The sequence below is a fragment of the Hydra vulgaris genome, chromosome 12 (genome assembly GCF_038396675.1).
Source record: "Hydra vulgaris chromosome 12, alternate assembly HydraT2T_AEP".
In the NCBI taxonomy this organism is placed as follows: Eukaryota; Metazoa; Cnidaria; class Hydrozoa; order Anthoathecata; family Hydridae; genus Hydra; species Hydra vulgaris.
This window is the reverse complement of record NC_088931.1, coordinates 25,778,554-25,797,268: the sequence shown is the minus strand read 5'-3', so window position 1 is coordinate 25,797,268 and position 18,715 is coordinate 25,778,554. Positions and strand designations below refer to the sequence as shown.

The window sequence follows — 18,715 nt, the reverse complement described above, 5'->3', positions numbered from 1 at the left end:
CAATATTATGAATACAATAATAAGAATATTAGTTCCGTTGGCTTAGTTGTCCTCCATAATGGCAGACTTTGAATCAAAACAATTCTTAATTATTTCATAGCGTCGACCTAGGGATGGTGAATAGATAAGTTTCTGAGCAAAGTTTGATACGGTTCCACATCAAAGGCTTATCTCGAAACTTGAACCATCTGGTGTTCGTGGCTTGGCACTTCATTGGTTTCGAGCCTTGTTAGCTAACAGAAGGCAGAAAGTTGTAAAGGTAATTTTCAAATTGAGCTGAGATGTACTGTGGATATCCTTAAGGCACTATATTGGATCCACGACATTTTATACTTTATGTGAATTATCTTCCTGAGTATCTGAAAAATATTTCAAAATTGTATGATAATGACTCAAAGATCATGTTAATTAGTTCCTCCGATGAGCGACATAACAATCTACAGTGTGATTTAAACTATTTATATACATGGACACAAAATTGGCTGGTTAGTTTCAATTTTGGCTAATGTTTAGTTATGCACTCTGGGTATAAAAATAAGAGATATCCAATTTATATAAATGATTGTTCCTTTAACTTAGGGTGGAACCTTGTGACACCCTATTAGTTACTGGAAATTAAAGAGTGATTTCCTACAAGGGCTTCTTTAGTATTGTGGTTTGAAAGAAATAATGGGCTAAAGATTAATTTAAGGGAGAAATGATATTACAAACAAAAGCAAAAGTGACTCATGTCTTACAGTGGGTTAATCTGTTTCTTTAGGATGAATGTAACAAATAAATATGCCTTCCCCTTGGAAGATCCTTCTTAGTATCTTTGGTAACAAAATCAAATCCATGTATGAGAGATAAAATTTTTAAAGGTTTTACATAATTTCTAGAACTTATCTTCTAGGATAAAATACAAGGTTTAGTTATCTAGAAATATTTGACCTTAGTATCAGAATTAACCATTCCATTTTGCATTGAATTCTCGCAATGATAAAAAGACGTTTGTTCTCCAGAGAGACTTTCATCTGGAATAGATGAAAGAATATAATCAGAAAGCTGCTCAAAAAGAACAATATTATGGTGTAGAATAAAGCTTAATTTAAAACATTAATACAATGTAGAATAAAACTTGATTTAAATAATACTATGATGTAGAATAAAGCTTGATTTAAAACAATACTACGATATAGAATAAAGCTTGATTTAAAACAATACTACAATGTAGAATAAAGCTTGATTTAAAAAAATACTATGATGTAGAATAAAGCTCGATTTAAAACAATACTACATTTAAAAAGGATGAGAAGAAATAAAAGCTTCCATGCTTGACTCAACCTGAGATCAACGAGAGATTGCAAAGCAGCAAAGTTTCTGTAGAAACAAAAATTAAAAAGTATTTATATAAAGTGTGATGACAGTGAATAAAAATTTACTTCATCATTATTTTTAAATTAAAACAACTATTTCCGCTCTTTATTTCCAATATCCTTATTTCTAAATTTCCAGGAATTATTGAAGCAGCAGCCATTTATGCCAGGGCGTTTGCCTCAAGGAGAAACTTACAAACTAGGGTCAGAGAAAAAATTCATATTAAGAAATCAGTCAGTCAGTAATTATGTTTTTCTAAAAAAAGCAAAACTTTTCTAAGAAATAGAAAAGTTTATTATATATTATATAAAGTATATATAGTTTAAAGTCTATTTCTTAGAAAAGTTTTGCATTTTTGATCCAGTAGGATAAGTGGTAGAGACTTGAGTCAAGCCATTCAGTTTAACGAGAAATAAATTCATCAACAATAACAGTATTGGTTGAGGGATGATGTGAATGGGTTTTGTCATTTTGATTAGAAAAATCAAAATGACAAAACCCGTTTATCATTTATTTAATTTTTTATTATTAATGCTATTAAATAAATTATTTTTATTATATACCAATTTTTAATGTAATGGTAGGAGAATAATTGTCTAATTGTTGTTAAATTACATTAAAAAGTTCTGCTCCTATGTATATGTTTTATTTTCCTTTTTTTTTTTAATTTTGAAATTGATAGAACTGATAATTGTTGGAACCAGAATTGAATTAGATTTAAGTTGCAAAATAAATTTTAGCACATAGTTACAACAAAAGAAATTTCAAATTGTTTATGTCTTTAATTAAGTATGTTTTTAAATCAGTTTGCAAAAGCTTTACTTTGAAATTGGAAATTCTAATAAAAGATTTCTCAAGCTTTTTATTTTGGTGTTTAATTTCTTTCAATACTATTTTTAATTAGTACTCTAGTTAATTTAGTTTTTTTTTTATTTTATTGTAAAATCGTAAATTTGTGTGAAATTAGTGTAATATTTGTTATTTATATTTGTAATGATCTTTAGTAACTCTTAGTCATCGAATAATCAAAACAGATTAATCATTAACACTGTTTAACACAGTTTTCTAGTAATATGTATTTTCTTTTTTAGGTACTTTTAAGCATAAATTGTCTAATGACTTTATTAAAGTTGACATTTATTTTGAAATGTTCCATCATGTTGAATTTCATGCTCATATTAGCACTCGTTCACAACAATTACTTAGAAAAACCTCAATGAAAAGAAAAGGTAAGTGAAAGTTTAATTATAATTAAAAAAGTACTGTTAACTTTTGTAATTGTATGTTTATTTATAAATAAGTAGTGCAATTATTTAGAATTTTTTTTGAGAAATGCACAAAATGCCAAAAATGTCATTTATATCAAAAAATAAATAAATTAGTAAGGATAATAAACTTTTTTATATAAATTTTTAATAGACTATTGAAAAAAAATTTTCTAAAAATACTTTTGCATTCCTCATAATTTATATATTTCCTCACAAAATGTAATAAACTATTATTAACTATAATAACTATAAATAACTATAAAAATAAATTTCTTTGTTAAAGCCTTACCTGTATTTGAGGATGTTGTAGATTTTTTTTGCAACAGATTTTTAGCATGTTTTGGATCAGCTTTTGTTGTTAAACTTGGAAGGGTGGCGCATCAAGAAGTTTCATTAATTCCAGATACTAAAACAAGTAGACAATTGTCTGTCTTTAGAGTTCAGGGTAGCCATCAATTTTTCTTTCCAATGTACCACTATGTTTGGAGACGGATTCCATTTGTCTTTTATTTGTATTCTGATATGATGTAATACTGACACTCTATATTGATGGGGTGAACTGGTTCTTAGATTTATCTTTGAAATATCTTTTTCACAGACATAAACCATTGTATGTACAATTAAGTTCATCCAGTGCCATGGCTACTAGGTCTGAGCACCTCCTCCCCTCAAAAACCTGTTAAAAGGGCCCCATTTTCCCAGTATTACCAAAAAAAAATGAACTCGTTACAATTGCAAAAATGCCCCTAACTTGCAAATAGGCCCCCTAAATTCGCTGCCTAAATTCTAGTGGCTAGGCTCCCCCATAAACTTGGGGCAGCCTAGCCACGACTCTGATTTCATTTTAGTATTACTAACTCCTTATGCTCCAGGCAACAATTGGATTCTTGAAAATAATATTAGGAACAAATATATATTCTCCAGATTTAATTTGCCTTCTGTGTAACCTTTTAGTTTTAGAGCAGATGAAGCCGGGTCCAACAGTCCCCCAACAGATTTACCACTAGAACTGCTGGTTGGCTTAAACAGTTTTTTTGAACATTCTGATGAAAAACTACATCATAGGTTCTTTTCTGCTTTTTCTCAACTACTTTTGCATTGACTTTGTCAATTCCTGAAAAAGATGGTTTCCTGTAAGTTATGCTTTCCATAAAAGCAATGTCTATTTTGATAAAATCATTTATCTTAGTTGTTTTATGTTTTTTCAGAGCTTCCATATCTTGAAGAAACAAGTTCTTATAAAATTTCATGATATCTAATATGATATCTAATGTTGATGTAAGTTTCTTGGTTCCTGTGTGTATCCTAATGTCTTCGATTCTTGTTGTATTTAATAATAATATTATTAATGAAATCAATTGTAGAGCACAATAACATAAGATTTTGTGCTATAACAGCTATAAATGTTTTATAATAGTATTGTTATTTTTTTATGTATATACTTTTTATTAGCGTTATTTAATAAATAATTTTTGCAATAATTTAATTTATCAAGTTTATTTTTGAATTGATCAATTGGTACTGATTCTATAATGTATGGCGGTAAACCACTCCAAGTTTTAGAACTCTACATGAAAAGATATTAAGTCTAGCATTACTCTTACAGTATGCCTTTGTTAACTATTCGTTATGACCATGAAAATTGTAATGTTTTAATTGAGTTTTACTTATTGAGCCATTTATCCAATTAATCTCCTCATAACCCTTTTGTATCTTATATTGAAAAATCTACTCGTAAACAACGCTCTTCTAGTGTTTCTAACTTCATTAACTGTAATCTTCTTTCATATGGAATTTTTTTTAAAGTTGGTACTAGTTTTGTAGCTCTTCTTTGCACTTTTTCTAACTTTTAAAATGTCTTGTTTTAGATAAGGACACAATGTTTGAATAGCAAACTCAAGATGTGGTCTTACAAAAGTTGTATATAACTTTTTTCTATATTTGAATCAAAATATTTAAAAGTTTGTCTAACAAGGGCATGATTTTGATTTGATTTTTCTTCAGCTTTATCAATGTGACATGTTCATTTTAAACCAGATTGCATCATTACTCCTATTGAATATGTTATACATGGGTTTTTAAAGTCAATGTGCATAATTTTACATTTTTCATAATTGAATTTCAATAACCATAATGACAACCATTTCATAGTTTTATCGATATTTTGTTGCAATTTATTTATGTGTTTATCTGATTTAATAATTTTTATAATATCGCTATCACTCTCAACTTTTTAACTATTTTTGTTATATAAATAGTCTACTATCCAATTAAAAATTATTCCGACAATACCATATGATTTTAACTTTATTACCAATCACATATGAGGTACTTTATCAAATGCTTTTGAGAAATCTGTATACAACACATCAAAACACCAGCCATTCTCAATAGTATCAAATAAAATTTCTTGTGTTTCAAGTAGATTTGTGGTACAGCTTTTTATTCTTTCGAAAACCATGTTGGTTACTATTTGATAAATTGTTTATTAACATATATTCCATAATTTTGTCACTTGCAATTGATTCAAGAAATTTCCATAATATTGATGTTAATGAAATTGGGCTATAATTTCATTCACTTTTAAACTAATCACATGCTACCTTAATTATTTTATCATTATTGATTCTTCCAGTTATTGCAGGAACTTTTGTCTTCATATAATGCCTCAGAACATAATCAATTGTTAAAGATAATGCCTCATCAAAGGTTAAATCCTTTGTAAGCAGGCAAAGAATTACTTGCTTCTTTATTGGCAGTTTGCTTGTCTTGATTTCCTTGGTGTCGATACCAAAGGTGATCCCTAATATTATTTGTATATATTGATAATCTAGTTTCTGTTCTGATATATTTACATTACATATTATTCAATAGTAATCTGAAGAAATAAAATTTATTAAAATAACATTACTTAAAAAAACAAAGATTTTATTATGAAATTTTATTTACAGTATTTCATATGGCTTGTGCTAGCTAATTTGTAATCGGATTGGAGGATAATTTCACTACAATTTTTTTTAGGACAAAAACAATTGCAGTGAACTTATTCTCCGATCTGGGACACCCATATATATATATATATATATATATATATATATATATATATATATATATATATATATATATATATATCAATTTGAAACATTTCTCTCTCTCTTTCTCTCACTCTTAAATCGTATAAAAACATAGATCTGAAAATCAACAAAAATTTGATGTTGAAGTTAAAAAGACCACACTCATTTTTTAAGAATGTTATATATCTAAGTATTAATCGTTTAGAAAACCTTTTTTTAATTACACAACCTGGTTTTTATTGTTGTCAAAAATAAATTTTAATTTAAATTTAATATTTTAATGAATATATATACTTTTTTAAATTGATTTTTAAAAAGTTAGTTCAAGATATTGCTTTTTAGATGTACATTAGGGTTATGACTTTTTGACTTTTAAAAAAAAAAATAATTTGCTGTCATAAATCGATGAACTTTTGTTAGAAAACATTGAAAACATGTTCAATTCCTCAAGATTGTAAAAAAAGATCACCCTGCAATTAAAATTGCAAATCAACATTTATTTAATCTTGTTACTGCTACTGCTAATACACGTGGCTTTGCAGAAAATTATTTAAAACTTGTACAGATTAGGTGTTTAGAATTTTGATACATTTTGGAAAGTTCCACAATATTTTAGATGACTTTAGAAAATTCTGGAACAATTTAGAACATTCTGGAACAATTAAGAATATTCTAGAACAATTTAGACTGTGTATATATAGCTGCTTATCTAATTTTATAGTTATTACAGAAGCAACACATGGCGATGTACAGCCTAGCGGTAGTAGCATTTAGAAGAAAAAGGATTTCTGGATCAATAATCTGATAAAATTTGAAGACTCTCATAAAAGAAAAAGAATGGTCTATTGGACCATTTTTCTTCTTTTCGGTTTGAAAAACTATTTCTCAGGGAATTTCTAAAGTCCTCAATGAATTTCACCTTTGGAATTCAACACAGATGATTGTTGCAGATACCACCAGCGTTAACACTGGAAAAAAAGAATGGTGTTATTTTAATATTGCAATGTTCACAGAGAAATGCATCAACAAACCTTAGTTTATCCGTTGTCAATACCATGTATTAGATAGAATCCTCTGTTTGGTGATGGATGAAGAACTTGGAAGTAAAACACAATCGCCGAATATCGAATATCCATTTGTACCTTAACTGTTGAAAGAGTGGGAACAACTGAAAACACAGTTTGATAATCGAATAGAAGTAATTCTCGAAACATCAGGCTAGAGAGATGATATGAAATTTTTATTTCATCTCACTCTAGTGTTCCAATTTTTTGATGAAAAGGGACATTTTCCATTGATCAGGTTTCAGAAATTACCCAACAGCAATGCGAGGTGGAATTCCAGAGCTATACTAGTGATCCTGACCTTCATTTTAATTCCTTCAACAAGAACAGTTCTGCAGAGAGTCGATTTATGTTGTATGGCAGGGCAGAACATTGGTTTACAGACCAACTATACAACGAAAACGACTTTAATAACTTGGCTGAAGTACCGAATCCATACAAAAAAGGCTTTAAGCTCTTTAAAAAATCACTGAAAGCGAGAGCCATTCATTCTACAGATCCCCAGAAGTAATCAATGCGCAGAGCGTGCAATCAAAGTAATGAAGGAAATGTATTCGTCATGCAAAAATAAAGACAAATTGCACCTTCTATTCCTTCTATGCAAGAGCAAGAACAAGCTCAATGGTCTGAGTAATTGTTGGATTGAAAAGTTATTGAATTACATGACTATGACATTCTAAATACATTTGAATGCATAGTAGTACTTATGTCAAAATCGATTTTTCAATGGCAGGGTGAACTTTTTTCAAAAGATATCCAAATAATAGTTCATTTCTTGCTTTTTAGATAAAAGTTCATCAAACTACAGTACAGGAGCTTAGGGTTAAAAAAGGTTATAACCCTAATGTACATATATCGCCTGACAAATAGGGATTGGTGCGATTAAATGCACATTGTTTAATTTAGGGTCAGAGATCAATCAGAAATTGATGCATTATGTATTTTTAAACAGTTTTACTTTAAGGTGTCTTAGAAGCCAGGCTCTTTTTAAAGTTATCTTCAAAAATGAATGGGTTGATAATTAGGCAAGTCCAGTAAAAAACATTTTCTTTAAATTTGAATGACTCCTAGCTACTTTGAAAACTTGTGAGAAAATGCCATATGTAAAAAAACTATTTATCATTGTGCAATAGAAGTTATCTATTACATTTTCAAAACAAAAGTTGCAGCATTTTTTAGTTTCCATCACCTGCTAACCATCACCAAACAAGAAGGCAGAAAACTTGTTAACCTGCTTTATAATACAAAATTACTTCTAGCTATGGATTGCCTAAAAAGTGTTCACTTTTTACATTAAAATAACACTGGGTTTAAAATATTGTTACATTAAAAATATTAATAAAGGTACCTAAATAAGTTTTTTAGGACCCTTGAACATTTAACGAGTCTCTAATATTATCAAATATAAAAAGTTTTTTTAAGCGTATAGTGTTGAATCTCAAATGACTTCTATTTGTTCACAAGTCTCATAGCAATTATTTATTTGGGCCAGATTTAGTTAGTTTTTATTGCTCTAAAGATTCTCTAATTTGGATGAATGTCAATTATGTTGATTCAGAGTTGTTAGTGGGTTAAGAAAATTGAACCCAACCCAACCCAACCCACTGCCACATGAACACAACCAAACCCATGGGTTGACCAACGGAGTGCATGCAAACATTCTAGTCTATACAACCATATTAGATACAAATAATATGTTGTTACTCAGTTACTGTCACTATATGTGTTAGTAAGCAAACTAACAAAGAACAGCTTTAACATAAATGAGCACTATATTAGTGAAACATGTCATTTCGCATTCCCCAGCGTACTAATTCGCCAGCGCCAAAGTCAACACATGTTTGAAGCAGTCTCTTAAAACCAATGTGTTCGACAGATCGAAAAGAATGATAACCATCAGCACAGAATTCTACTTCTTTTCTTTTCATAAGGTCACAGTCATCTTTTGTCAATTGACACTTTAACGCGAAACATTGACGAATCTGCAGTTGTTTGCTGTCCTTCGTGCCGCATAATTTTGCAAGATTTATGAGATTTTTTGTGCCAAAGCAGCTTAGACCATCAGCAGACTTATACGCATACACTTTTTTGCATACGGTACACGCACAGAAATATTTCAATTCAATACTCGATGGCTCTCCATTTCCGGCAACGTCACGCTTTTCAAATATTAAAGTAAACCTATCCCAAATCGCAGATTTTGCAGCCTCGTACGGTTTGAATAAATAATTATTGGGGTAACGTTTCAATTTATTTTCTAATTCATCGACATTCGCCATCATGCTTAGTTTGAATTATTATGATGCTTTTAATTTAATTTTATGCTGTTTATATAGCCGTACTCAGCGATGAATTTGCTATATGACGTCATTCACGCAGAAAAAAACGCTCTAGTCGCTAACTGTAAAAAACTGCTCTTGCGTCATCGAAAGTAATTATGCTTTCGATGACGCAAGAGCAGCTTTTTATTACACTAATTATTATACATTATTTTTTTTTACATTAATACAGCGGCCTGGATATCGATGTGTTGACGTCAATTCGACGGTTGGCTTTAATAAAACTGCGTCATTCGATAGCAAATCCGTTAAATCTTAAGCGCAAATAATGAAATAAACATAACGGTGAAACGGCGAAAATACAATGAAAATGCAACTAAGGCGTGGGTTATCAGTGGGTTATACTTCCTCAACCCAACCCAACCCAACCCAACCCAACCCATGGGTTAACCCAACCCACTAACAACTCTGTGTTGATTATGTTAAATTTGTTAGTTATGTTGATAAGGAATCAAACCAAAAAATGGCATCAAGTTAAAACTAAAAAAAAAATTGCTTTAAATTTTTTATAGTGGCTTATAAAAAGTTTCAAAGCAAGTTTAGGTTTTTTTTATATAATTTAGTGTTTTATAGAAAAAGTTGTTATTGTTTTCACATAATTAAAATTTTTATCATAAATTTTTTTGGAGACATTTATTTTTTCCTTTCCAATTTATGCAACTTAAATATAAAATTTATAATAATACAATAGGTATTGTGTACTTAAATAAAAACTTAGGTATAGTTTATACAACATTTTAAAGCAATAGTGACACGATCATTATCAAGTTTATTTCTTTAAATTGATAATGAGGGTGTATCTATTTGAGTGTAGGTATTCACAAAATGACTACTTGGGTGTAGATTGGCGGATTCATAAATAGATAATAAATTGTATTCATAAAGACATAAATGCTTTTATTATTTTGTATACTACAAAGAAACAAAATGTTAAACAAAATATGTTTTTCAAAGAATATAATAAAATGTATAATTACAGGCCCAAAAGTCAATTTCAGAGATTGTAGAATTCAAAAAGGTTTTTTTTTTCTTTTTTTATTTTTAAACAATTTGAAAAGTTTAAAATGTAAATATGGTTACAAAGTGGACTCGTTAAATGATCATATAATTTAACGCTTTAAAAAATCAAAATCAATAAAAATAAATATACTCATATTACTATTTAAAATCCTTTGAATGTTTTTAGATGTACATGGTTTAGGATTGGATGTTGTTTTTCTAATGATAGATTCTCAATCGAATGCTAATTTTCGTCGCCATCTTAAAAAGGCTATGCCAAAGCTTTTGAATGATGAAAATACTATTTTACTAAATGGGCACACTGTAGTTGGTGATGGTACAACAGCACAGCTTTTGGCAATTCTTGTAGGTATTGATTATAAGTATTGCAGATTATCTATTTTTATGTATGTGTGTATGTATATATGTATGTATGTATGTATGTGTTAGTCTAAAAATAAAATAAGATCCATATTTCTCAAGATCTTTTAGCTTTGTGAATTTGGGGGGGGGGGGGATCATTGCCCCACATGCTCCAAATAATGTCTCTACTAATAAACTCAGTAATTTGTTTATAACAAAAAATTTTGTACAATTCTCGATTAAGTTTTTAATAGCAAAAACATTCTAATAAATGTGTTCTAGAAGACACTTAACATTTAACTATTCCTAAATAAAAAATTGATAAAAATGCACTTTTTACTATTTCAGTTAATAAATGTCGTATTTTCTTCATTGAAATCATTTTTAATGCACAAAAATTTTATAATACACTTTTAAAAAACTTTTTTTTAATACTATTGCGGACTTGGTAATATATATATATATATATATATATATATATATATATATATATATATATATATATATATATATATATATATATATATATATATATATATATATATATATATATATATATATATATATATATATATATATATATATATATATATATATATAATATATATATATATATATATATATATATATATATATATATATATATATATATATGTATATATATGTATATATATATGTATATATATACTAGATCTAATGGTATGCCCCAGTAAAGTAAATGACTGCTGTAAATTAAGTTGCAAATATATGATTTCGAGCCAGTACTTTGCAACAGCGCTATTTATGTACAGGGAATTGTGGGAGCTTTTTATATACAGGGATTGTGGCAGTTTTTTCCTATGTTTAATAAAGATAATTACATACATGCAACAAACTCTAAACTTCAGAAAAAAACCCTAAAACTTTTGCCCTACAACTTACAATAATTTTTAGACTTTTTATTGTACCAAGACTCTAATCACGGCAATTTTTTGTCAAACATTCTCATGTGATATGAGCATAAACGTACTTAAGTTTGAAGTTTATTCTTTGTCTTGAACATCAAAAAATGTTCACTACCTTAAATATAAAAAAAAAACAAATATAAATCTCCCAAAAGTAAAAGATTAGGTTTTTCGAAGTTTTTTTTAATCATTGTAACGTTGAGGTCTTTTAAATACCCTTTTTACCGAATAGAATATAATAGATTCTCAATTTTTTTTTAAACTTTATATTGAAATGATTTAAAACGATTTTTTAATTTGCTTTTATTAGTGATTTTCAAGGATTGAAGAATATGATGCCAGAGGCTACAAAAAGAAGTCTTTTATCTGTTGAAATTTGTATTACATCGATTACCCCCTTATAACTTATATATATATATTATATATATATATATATATATATATATATATATATATATATATATACATTTTTTTAAATCTGTTAAAAGTTTTTTTTTAATTTTTTAAAAGTGATTATATCAAATTTTTGAATCATTTAGGTGATCGTGAAAAGTATCTTTCAGAAGCAAGACGAAGTGTAGATAACGCAAGTACATGTGATCAATTCAATTTCATATTTAAGGATTTCCACAAAGCTGGTTATCTTACTATGTTTAGTGAAGACAACCCAGAATGGGGTGCTTTTCATTATCGTTTAAATGGCTTTAATACTTTGCCAACATCATGGTATATTCGTCCATTTTGGCTTGCTAAAAAACCTTCTCATAAATGCGACGTCGAATATAACAATATAATGCTAAAAACTTTCACAGAAACTTTTGAAGACTTGCCAAAAGTATCTCTTATAATTAATTCAGCCATCGCACACAATGATTTTAATGGTTTACAAGTAATTGATGATGACATACTTGAAATCATAAATTATTTTAAATCTCCAGTCAGGATTAATCATACTATTCTTGTAATATTTGGAGATCATGGTGCACGGATTGGTCCATTTCGCTCAACACTTCAAGGAAAGTTAGAGCAAAGATTGCCATTTTTTTCAATTACTTTACCTCCAGACTTTAATGTAAAATATCCAAAGATGTTTACAGCTTTAAAAAAAAATTCAAATGTTTTAACCAACCATTTTGATGTTTATGCTTCCCTTCATCATATGCTGAGTTACCCAGATCTTCCAAATAAGACATTTATTGGTCAGAGTTTATTTACTGAAATTGATGCTGCAGTTAGAACATGCAATAATTCTGGTGTTGAAGACCATTGGTGTCCTTGTTTGAACTATAAAAACGTCCCAATAACAGATGAAAATGTGCTAATGGTAGCTCATGAAGTAGTTCATTATATAAATTCTCTTATTAATAAAAATAAAGATTCTGCAAAGCTTTGTTCTAACTTAACATTAGGAAATATTTTATCAGCAGGCTTAAAAACTCCAAAGAAAGAACTCATTCAATATGTAAAAACATCTAAAAACCAAGAATGTGATTCATGTGGAATTGTTTACGAAACTGCAGTAGAGTCTAAACAATACTACGAAGTAGTTTTCGTTGTATTACCTAGCAGTGGAACTTTTGAAGCAAATGCTAAAGTTTTATCCGATAAAAAAATTATTGTAGATCCAAATATCAGCAGAATAAACTTATATGGAAATCAACCTCTTTGTATTATTAATGAATTTCCTCATCTTCGTCCGTACTGCTATTGTGTGTGAATGCCTGATACATTCTTTAGTTTTGATATACACTTGAATTGAAATTTAAATAAATTTAAAAAGTGCTTCACTTTCTTATTATTAATTTTATTGCTTTAAATCAGGAAATACTTCAAGTTTTTTGTTTTGGGTTTCAATAATAAAAGATATTTACCAGAAAAGTTCTGTGTTCTGTGCTTTCATGAGAACTTCTTAAATCTATTTTCTAGAAATTCTGTATGTGTACTAGTTTTAACTGGAAAAAATAAATTAGATTTTGGGAAAAAACCAAAGATGTATAATAAAGCTAGAAGGTAGAAGTAAGTAAATTTACGTCATTTTTCGAGGAACCCTAAATAGTAAGGAACCCCACAGTTGTTTAGATGTGGAAAGTTATTATACGCAAGCGCAGTGTCAAATGCAAACATTACAATTTTGAAGATGGTAACGGCCTTTAGATACAAATATTTTTTCTGAGTACCGGTTTTTGCATTTAGTCTGGTGGTTTTTTTCATTCAATCTGGCGGTTTTAAAATTTTTATTAGTTTTATAATGCATCCCCTATAACATTTTAAAGTTACGTTACATATTGTAACATAAACGGGATTCGTTACGTAACGTGCAAAATGTCCGTTATTTTTACGTAACCGAGACGTAACATTGTAGCGTGACGCTACGTGAAAGTGTTACCGTTACTCATGATCATAAGTATTTAACAAAATTGTTTTGTTTACAATATTATTTAAGTATTTGATTATTTTCGTATTGGCTTTTGAAAACGCAATAACAAGCCCTTATAACATTTTAAAGTTACGTTACGTCTTAATCGGTTACAATTGGCAACAAGGTTACGTTCTCTAACTTTTAATTAAATATTAAGTAAATAAACTTGATAATACAGTAAATGTTTGTTTTATATTGCCGTATTGCTAAAAATCATCTTTTATTTTATTTTTACTGTAAAATAGCTTCGTCTCAATTGGTTACTTTGTCACGAAAAAAAATTCTTAATTCGCAACGTTACGTTTCAATTGGTTTTCTTTTTAACTTTATAAAGTGTAACCAAATAAGACGTAACGTAACTTTACTAAATATAGATTCGAGACGTAACTAAACTACGTCACGTAAATAGTTTTTTTTAACGTAACATTATATCTTAATTGGTTACACTCTAACAAGTATCAAGATAGACGTAAGGTAACGTAAAATAGATTAAATTTGTAACGCGTTAAATTCGAGAATTGGTACTGTGGTTTATCCTCCTCCGGCTAATTGCCATATAGAGGCACATTACCAAGGACCGCAAAGACAAGTTCGGCTCCAAAAGGAACGTCATAACCCGCTCTACGGACCAAGAGTAAAGTGATTTTAGGAAGAACGAAGATATGTTAGAGTGAAAGATAGAAGCAGTCAGTTTAGAAAGATAGCATAAAGACAGCGGACAGGATTGCACGCGGTGTTAGAAGGTGCAATTAAAGTTTGTTCGCAAAATAATTTTGAACTATTACGTAACAACACGTGCTTATAGGTTACAATGAAAATCATATATATAAAGAATTAGTTTGCTTGTGGGTTAGTTTTGTTTTTTAAATACTTATTTTATTACAATGGTCTGGACAAATGTATTCAGTGCATTTACAATATTGTTAATTCAACAAATTTGTTAAATACTGTAATTAATTTATGAGTTATGGTATTTAACGATGCATTTGTCAAGACATAAGTAACTAAAAAAGTTTTAGAAAAATTTTTTTGTTAAAAAATTCAAATCGCAAAATTGCAAGTAGTTAATTGCAACTTCGCGAATCGAAACGTTGTTTTCGTGACAAATTTGTTATAAAATATAATTAGAACTAATTTTTTGTACATTGTTAAAAGTTTAAAAAAGTACCAGTATGGTTTTTTTTAACTTATAAATATAAGTTATAAAAAAACCATGACACTTATAATTATAACAGTGCACTTTTAATAAGTGTAAACTAAGACGCAACATAATGTCAGAAAAATCTATATGTATTTTAATTGCGTCTCACATTTAGAATATATAAAATTACATCACGTTTTATTTGATCAAAAGCTTTTAAATTTAAAAGTTTAGAAAATAATCTTTATTAAATAAAACCCAAAAGCAATCCAATCTAATTATTTTATATATACCTAATTTTTTTATATAAAAAAGATCTCAAATAATTCCTGTTTCTTATGAAATAGCTGAATTGATCTCAAATAACTCATGTGTCTTATGAAATAGCTGAATTATAAATGCACTATCTAACATCATGTGCAATCTTTCTAACACGATTACTTCCATCTTTTGCTCTAAAATAACTTCGTTTTTCCAAAACTCACTTTACTCTCGGTCGTAAAGCGGTTATGACGCTCCTTCTTGGGGGGCTGAACATGTCTTTGCGTGCCTTGGTATGGTGGTCTCTGTATGGCAACTAGCCGGAGGAGAATAAACCACAATACCTATGAAATAGCTGATTTGTATTTGCACAATCTAACATCATGTGCAGTCCTGTCTGCTTTCTCTATGCTATCTTTCTGGCACTATTACTTATCTTTTGCTCTAAGATAACTTCGTTCTTCCAAAACTCACTTTACTCTCGGCCGTGGGGCGGTTGTGACGCTCCTTCTTGGGGGGCTGAACATGTCTTTGCGTGCCTTGGTATGGTGGTCTCTGTATGGCAACTAGCCGGAGGAGAATAAACCACAATACCTATAAAATAGCTGAATTATATTTGCACAATCTAACATCATGTGCAATCCTGTCCGCTTTCTCTATGCTATCTTTCTAACAGGATTACTTCCATCTTTTGCTCTATAATAACTTCGTTCTTCCAAAACTCACTTTACTCTCGGCCGTATAGCGGTTATGACGCTCCTTCTTGGGGGGCTGAACATGTCTTTGCGTGCCTTGGTATGGTGGTCTCTGTATGGCAACTTGCCGGAGGAGAATAAACCACAATACCTATAAAATAGCTAAATCAGATTGCTAGTGGGTTTGATTTAAAAGGAAACTTCTTTTAAGTCTTATAAACGACGTAAATCATTAATAAATCCGAAGACTGCATAATAAAACATTTTTTAATACTCAAGTTTTCTTTGCAACTTTTTTGATTAAAACTTAGATTTCAATGCGATAGAAAAGCATTATTTTGAGGTACATGAAACAATACACAGCTGATGTATGAACACTCCATTGCGCCTGTACCTTATATTTATATCTGTAAATGGCGTAAATACGATGGGAGGGGGGTCAGGGGTCAATTATAAAAGAAAGAAGACACTAAACTTTAAAAAAGGTAGGTACGTTAAAAGCGTAGGTTCTTTTATTGAGGTGGAGATTACTAAAAAAAAGCGTATATCAAAATTATAAAAGAACACACTAAACTAAAAAAAAGGTAGGTACGTTAAAAGCGTAGGTTCTTTTATTGAGGTGGAGGGTACTAAAAAAAAGGTAAGTTCTTTTATTGAGGTGGAGGGTACTAAAAAAGGGGGAGGGGAAGAAGGGTTGAAATGAAAGCGTACGTACTAAATGAACGACTCCTAATTAGAAATACATTTATACATATACAATTAGCAATAATAGTTAAAAATATGCTTGAATTTTTTGGCTTTTAAACTTGGCATTAGGGGTGTTCAAAAACTTTTTATTATAAAACGAAAATACACAAGAAACCAATTATGGAGCAAATATGAAAAAAATACGATAACAAAAAAAAAGTTCTAAAAATATTGACATTTACCTTGTGCTCAAGCAGCAAAAAACCCCGGAAAATGCGCTAAATTGTTTCCAAATTACTTGGCTTTGAGCGCAAGGTAAATCTCAATACTTTCTGAAAACAAAATTTCTTATGTGATAATGACCCAAGTTTTTTTTAGATTGTTATGTATTCCGGTTTTTTCATAAATGTTGTTTAAGTTGAAAAATGATTTAGGAAAAAAATAACTATAGGCAAATACGCAAAAAAGTTTTGTTTTGTTTGACTAAATTTTGCGAAACTTTATTTTATTTTAAACAACAAATACGAAAAAACTAGAATACACAATAATCTAAGAAAGAAATTGGACCATTATAATCACTTTAAAAGTATTTTTTTTTCACAAAATATTGAGATTTACCTTGCGCTCAAAGTGAAATAATTTGGGGACAATTTGGGGCATTTTTTGAGGTGTTTTGCCGCTAAATTTATTTATTTTGTCAAAAAAAGTTTTACTGTAGTGCTAATGTGATTTCAATAATTATATAATTGGATAAATGTTTTTTGTTTTTTTTTATCGATTTTATTCTTTTAAAGATGTAGATTTTATTTTTATATTTTAAAGATTCTCTGCAGTTAAGATCGCAAAAACGCATTAACGTCCATAAGGTGGCAGAGGCACTCGGGGATCAATTGAAACGAATGCTAATGCATGCAAAACGTGCAGTAATCAAGGCAGAATCCAGACTAATAGGCATACCTAGTCGAGCACCAAAGAAGGCTAGTATTGCACCTGAATCTATTGGTAATGATAATTCTGACAGTAACGCCTTTGATGATATTTCGTTTACCAATGACAGTAATTATAGGCAAAATGTACATAGATTATATTATCACTATGTTAATTATTTTTTCGTTATAATAAACTTCTGAATTAAATGCATTTTTCTGATCGTCATCAATAAATTTTATATGAAATTTGAATATATACATAACTCATAAAGGACTTATTATTAATGTTAGTTACAATATCGTAAATCTAAATACGTTTTATATAAACAAAACCTTATTAATTTTTTTTATTTAATAAGTGCAACATTTCTTTTGTGTTTATTACCCCATAATCAAAAATGTGTTTATAATGTCAATTTTGACAATATCTTCTATTCTGCATATCATATTAAGTGTACTACGGTTATATTTTGTTACAATCAAGTAATATAAGAATTTTTATTAGTATTGATGGTTAATGTTTTAAGTTTTAGTGTGATTGCTATAGTTGTAAAAGTATTTGTTTACCCCTTACACTGAAGACGAAAGTTTCTTTTAAAATTAGTCTTAACTGTTTCCGGCTATAAGTGTAAGCTGTGACGAAAATGTAAACCAGCAATAAATTATGCTATCGCATACAATAAATCAAAATGTAGCGATTTGAAAGCCGCCGTAGGTGACCATGGTCACACCTTATTAAGTGTGAATGTTACGTATTAATACGTTATACGTAACATCTCGGTTACGTAAAAATTACATTTTTGCACGTAACATTAAGTTACAATGTTATGTATTGTTACGTAAAATATTACGTCTCGGTTACGTTAAAATAACGGACATTTTGCACGTATTGTTACGTAACAATGTTACGTGTCGTTACGTAAAATCTTACGTCTCGGTTACGTAAAAATAACGGACATTTTGCACGTAACGTAACGAATCTCGTTGACGTTACAATACGTAATGTAACCTAAAAATGTTTTTTTAGGTTGCATTACGTATTAATTCAAAATTAATTCGCGAACAAACTTTAATTGCACCTTCTAACACCGCGTGCAATCCTGTCCGCTTTCTTTATGCTATCTTTCTAAAACGGCTACTTCTATCTTTTGCTCTAACATATCTTCGTTCTTCCTA

General features: G+C 29.2%; 1 protein-coding gene across 2 annotated transcripts in view; it reads left to right on the top strand.

Moving 5' to 3' along the window:
* Positions 1 to 13,285, top strand: part of LOC100199035 (uncharacterized) — a 90,290-nt gene extending 77,005 nt beyond the window's left edge. For both annotated transcript variants that reach the window (XM_065812701.1, XM_065812700.1), the window contains exons 3-5: positions 2,448 to 2,585; positions 10,288 to 10,470; positions 11,947 to 13,285. In XM_065812701.1, the coding sequence (XP_065668773.1) occupies positions 2,448 to 2,585; positions 10,288 to 10,470; positions 11,947 to 13,124 (1,499 nt within the window). In that variant the 3' untranslated portion in view covers positions 13,125 to 13,285. The remainder of the gene's footprint in view (positions 1 to 2,447; positions 2,586 to 10,287; positions 10,471 to 11,946) is intronic.
* The last annotated feature ends 5,430 nt before the right edge of the window (positions 13,286 to 18,715 follow it).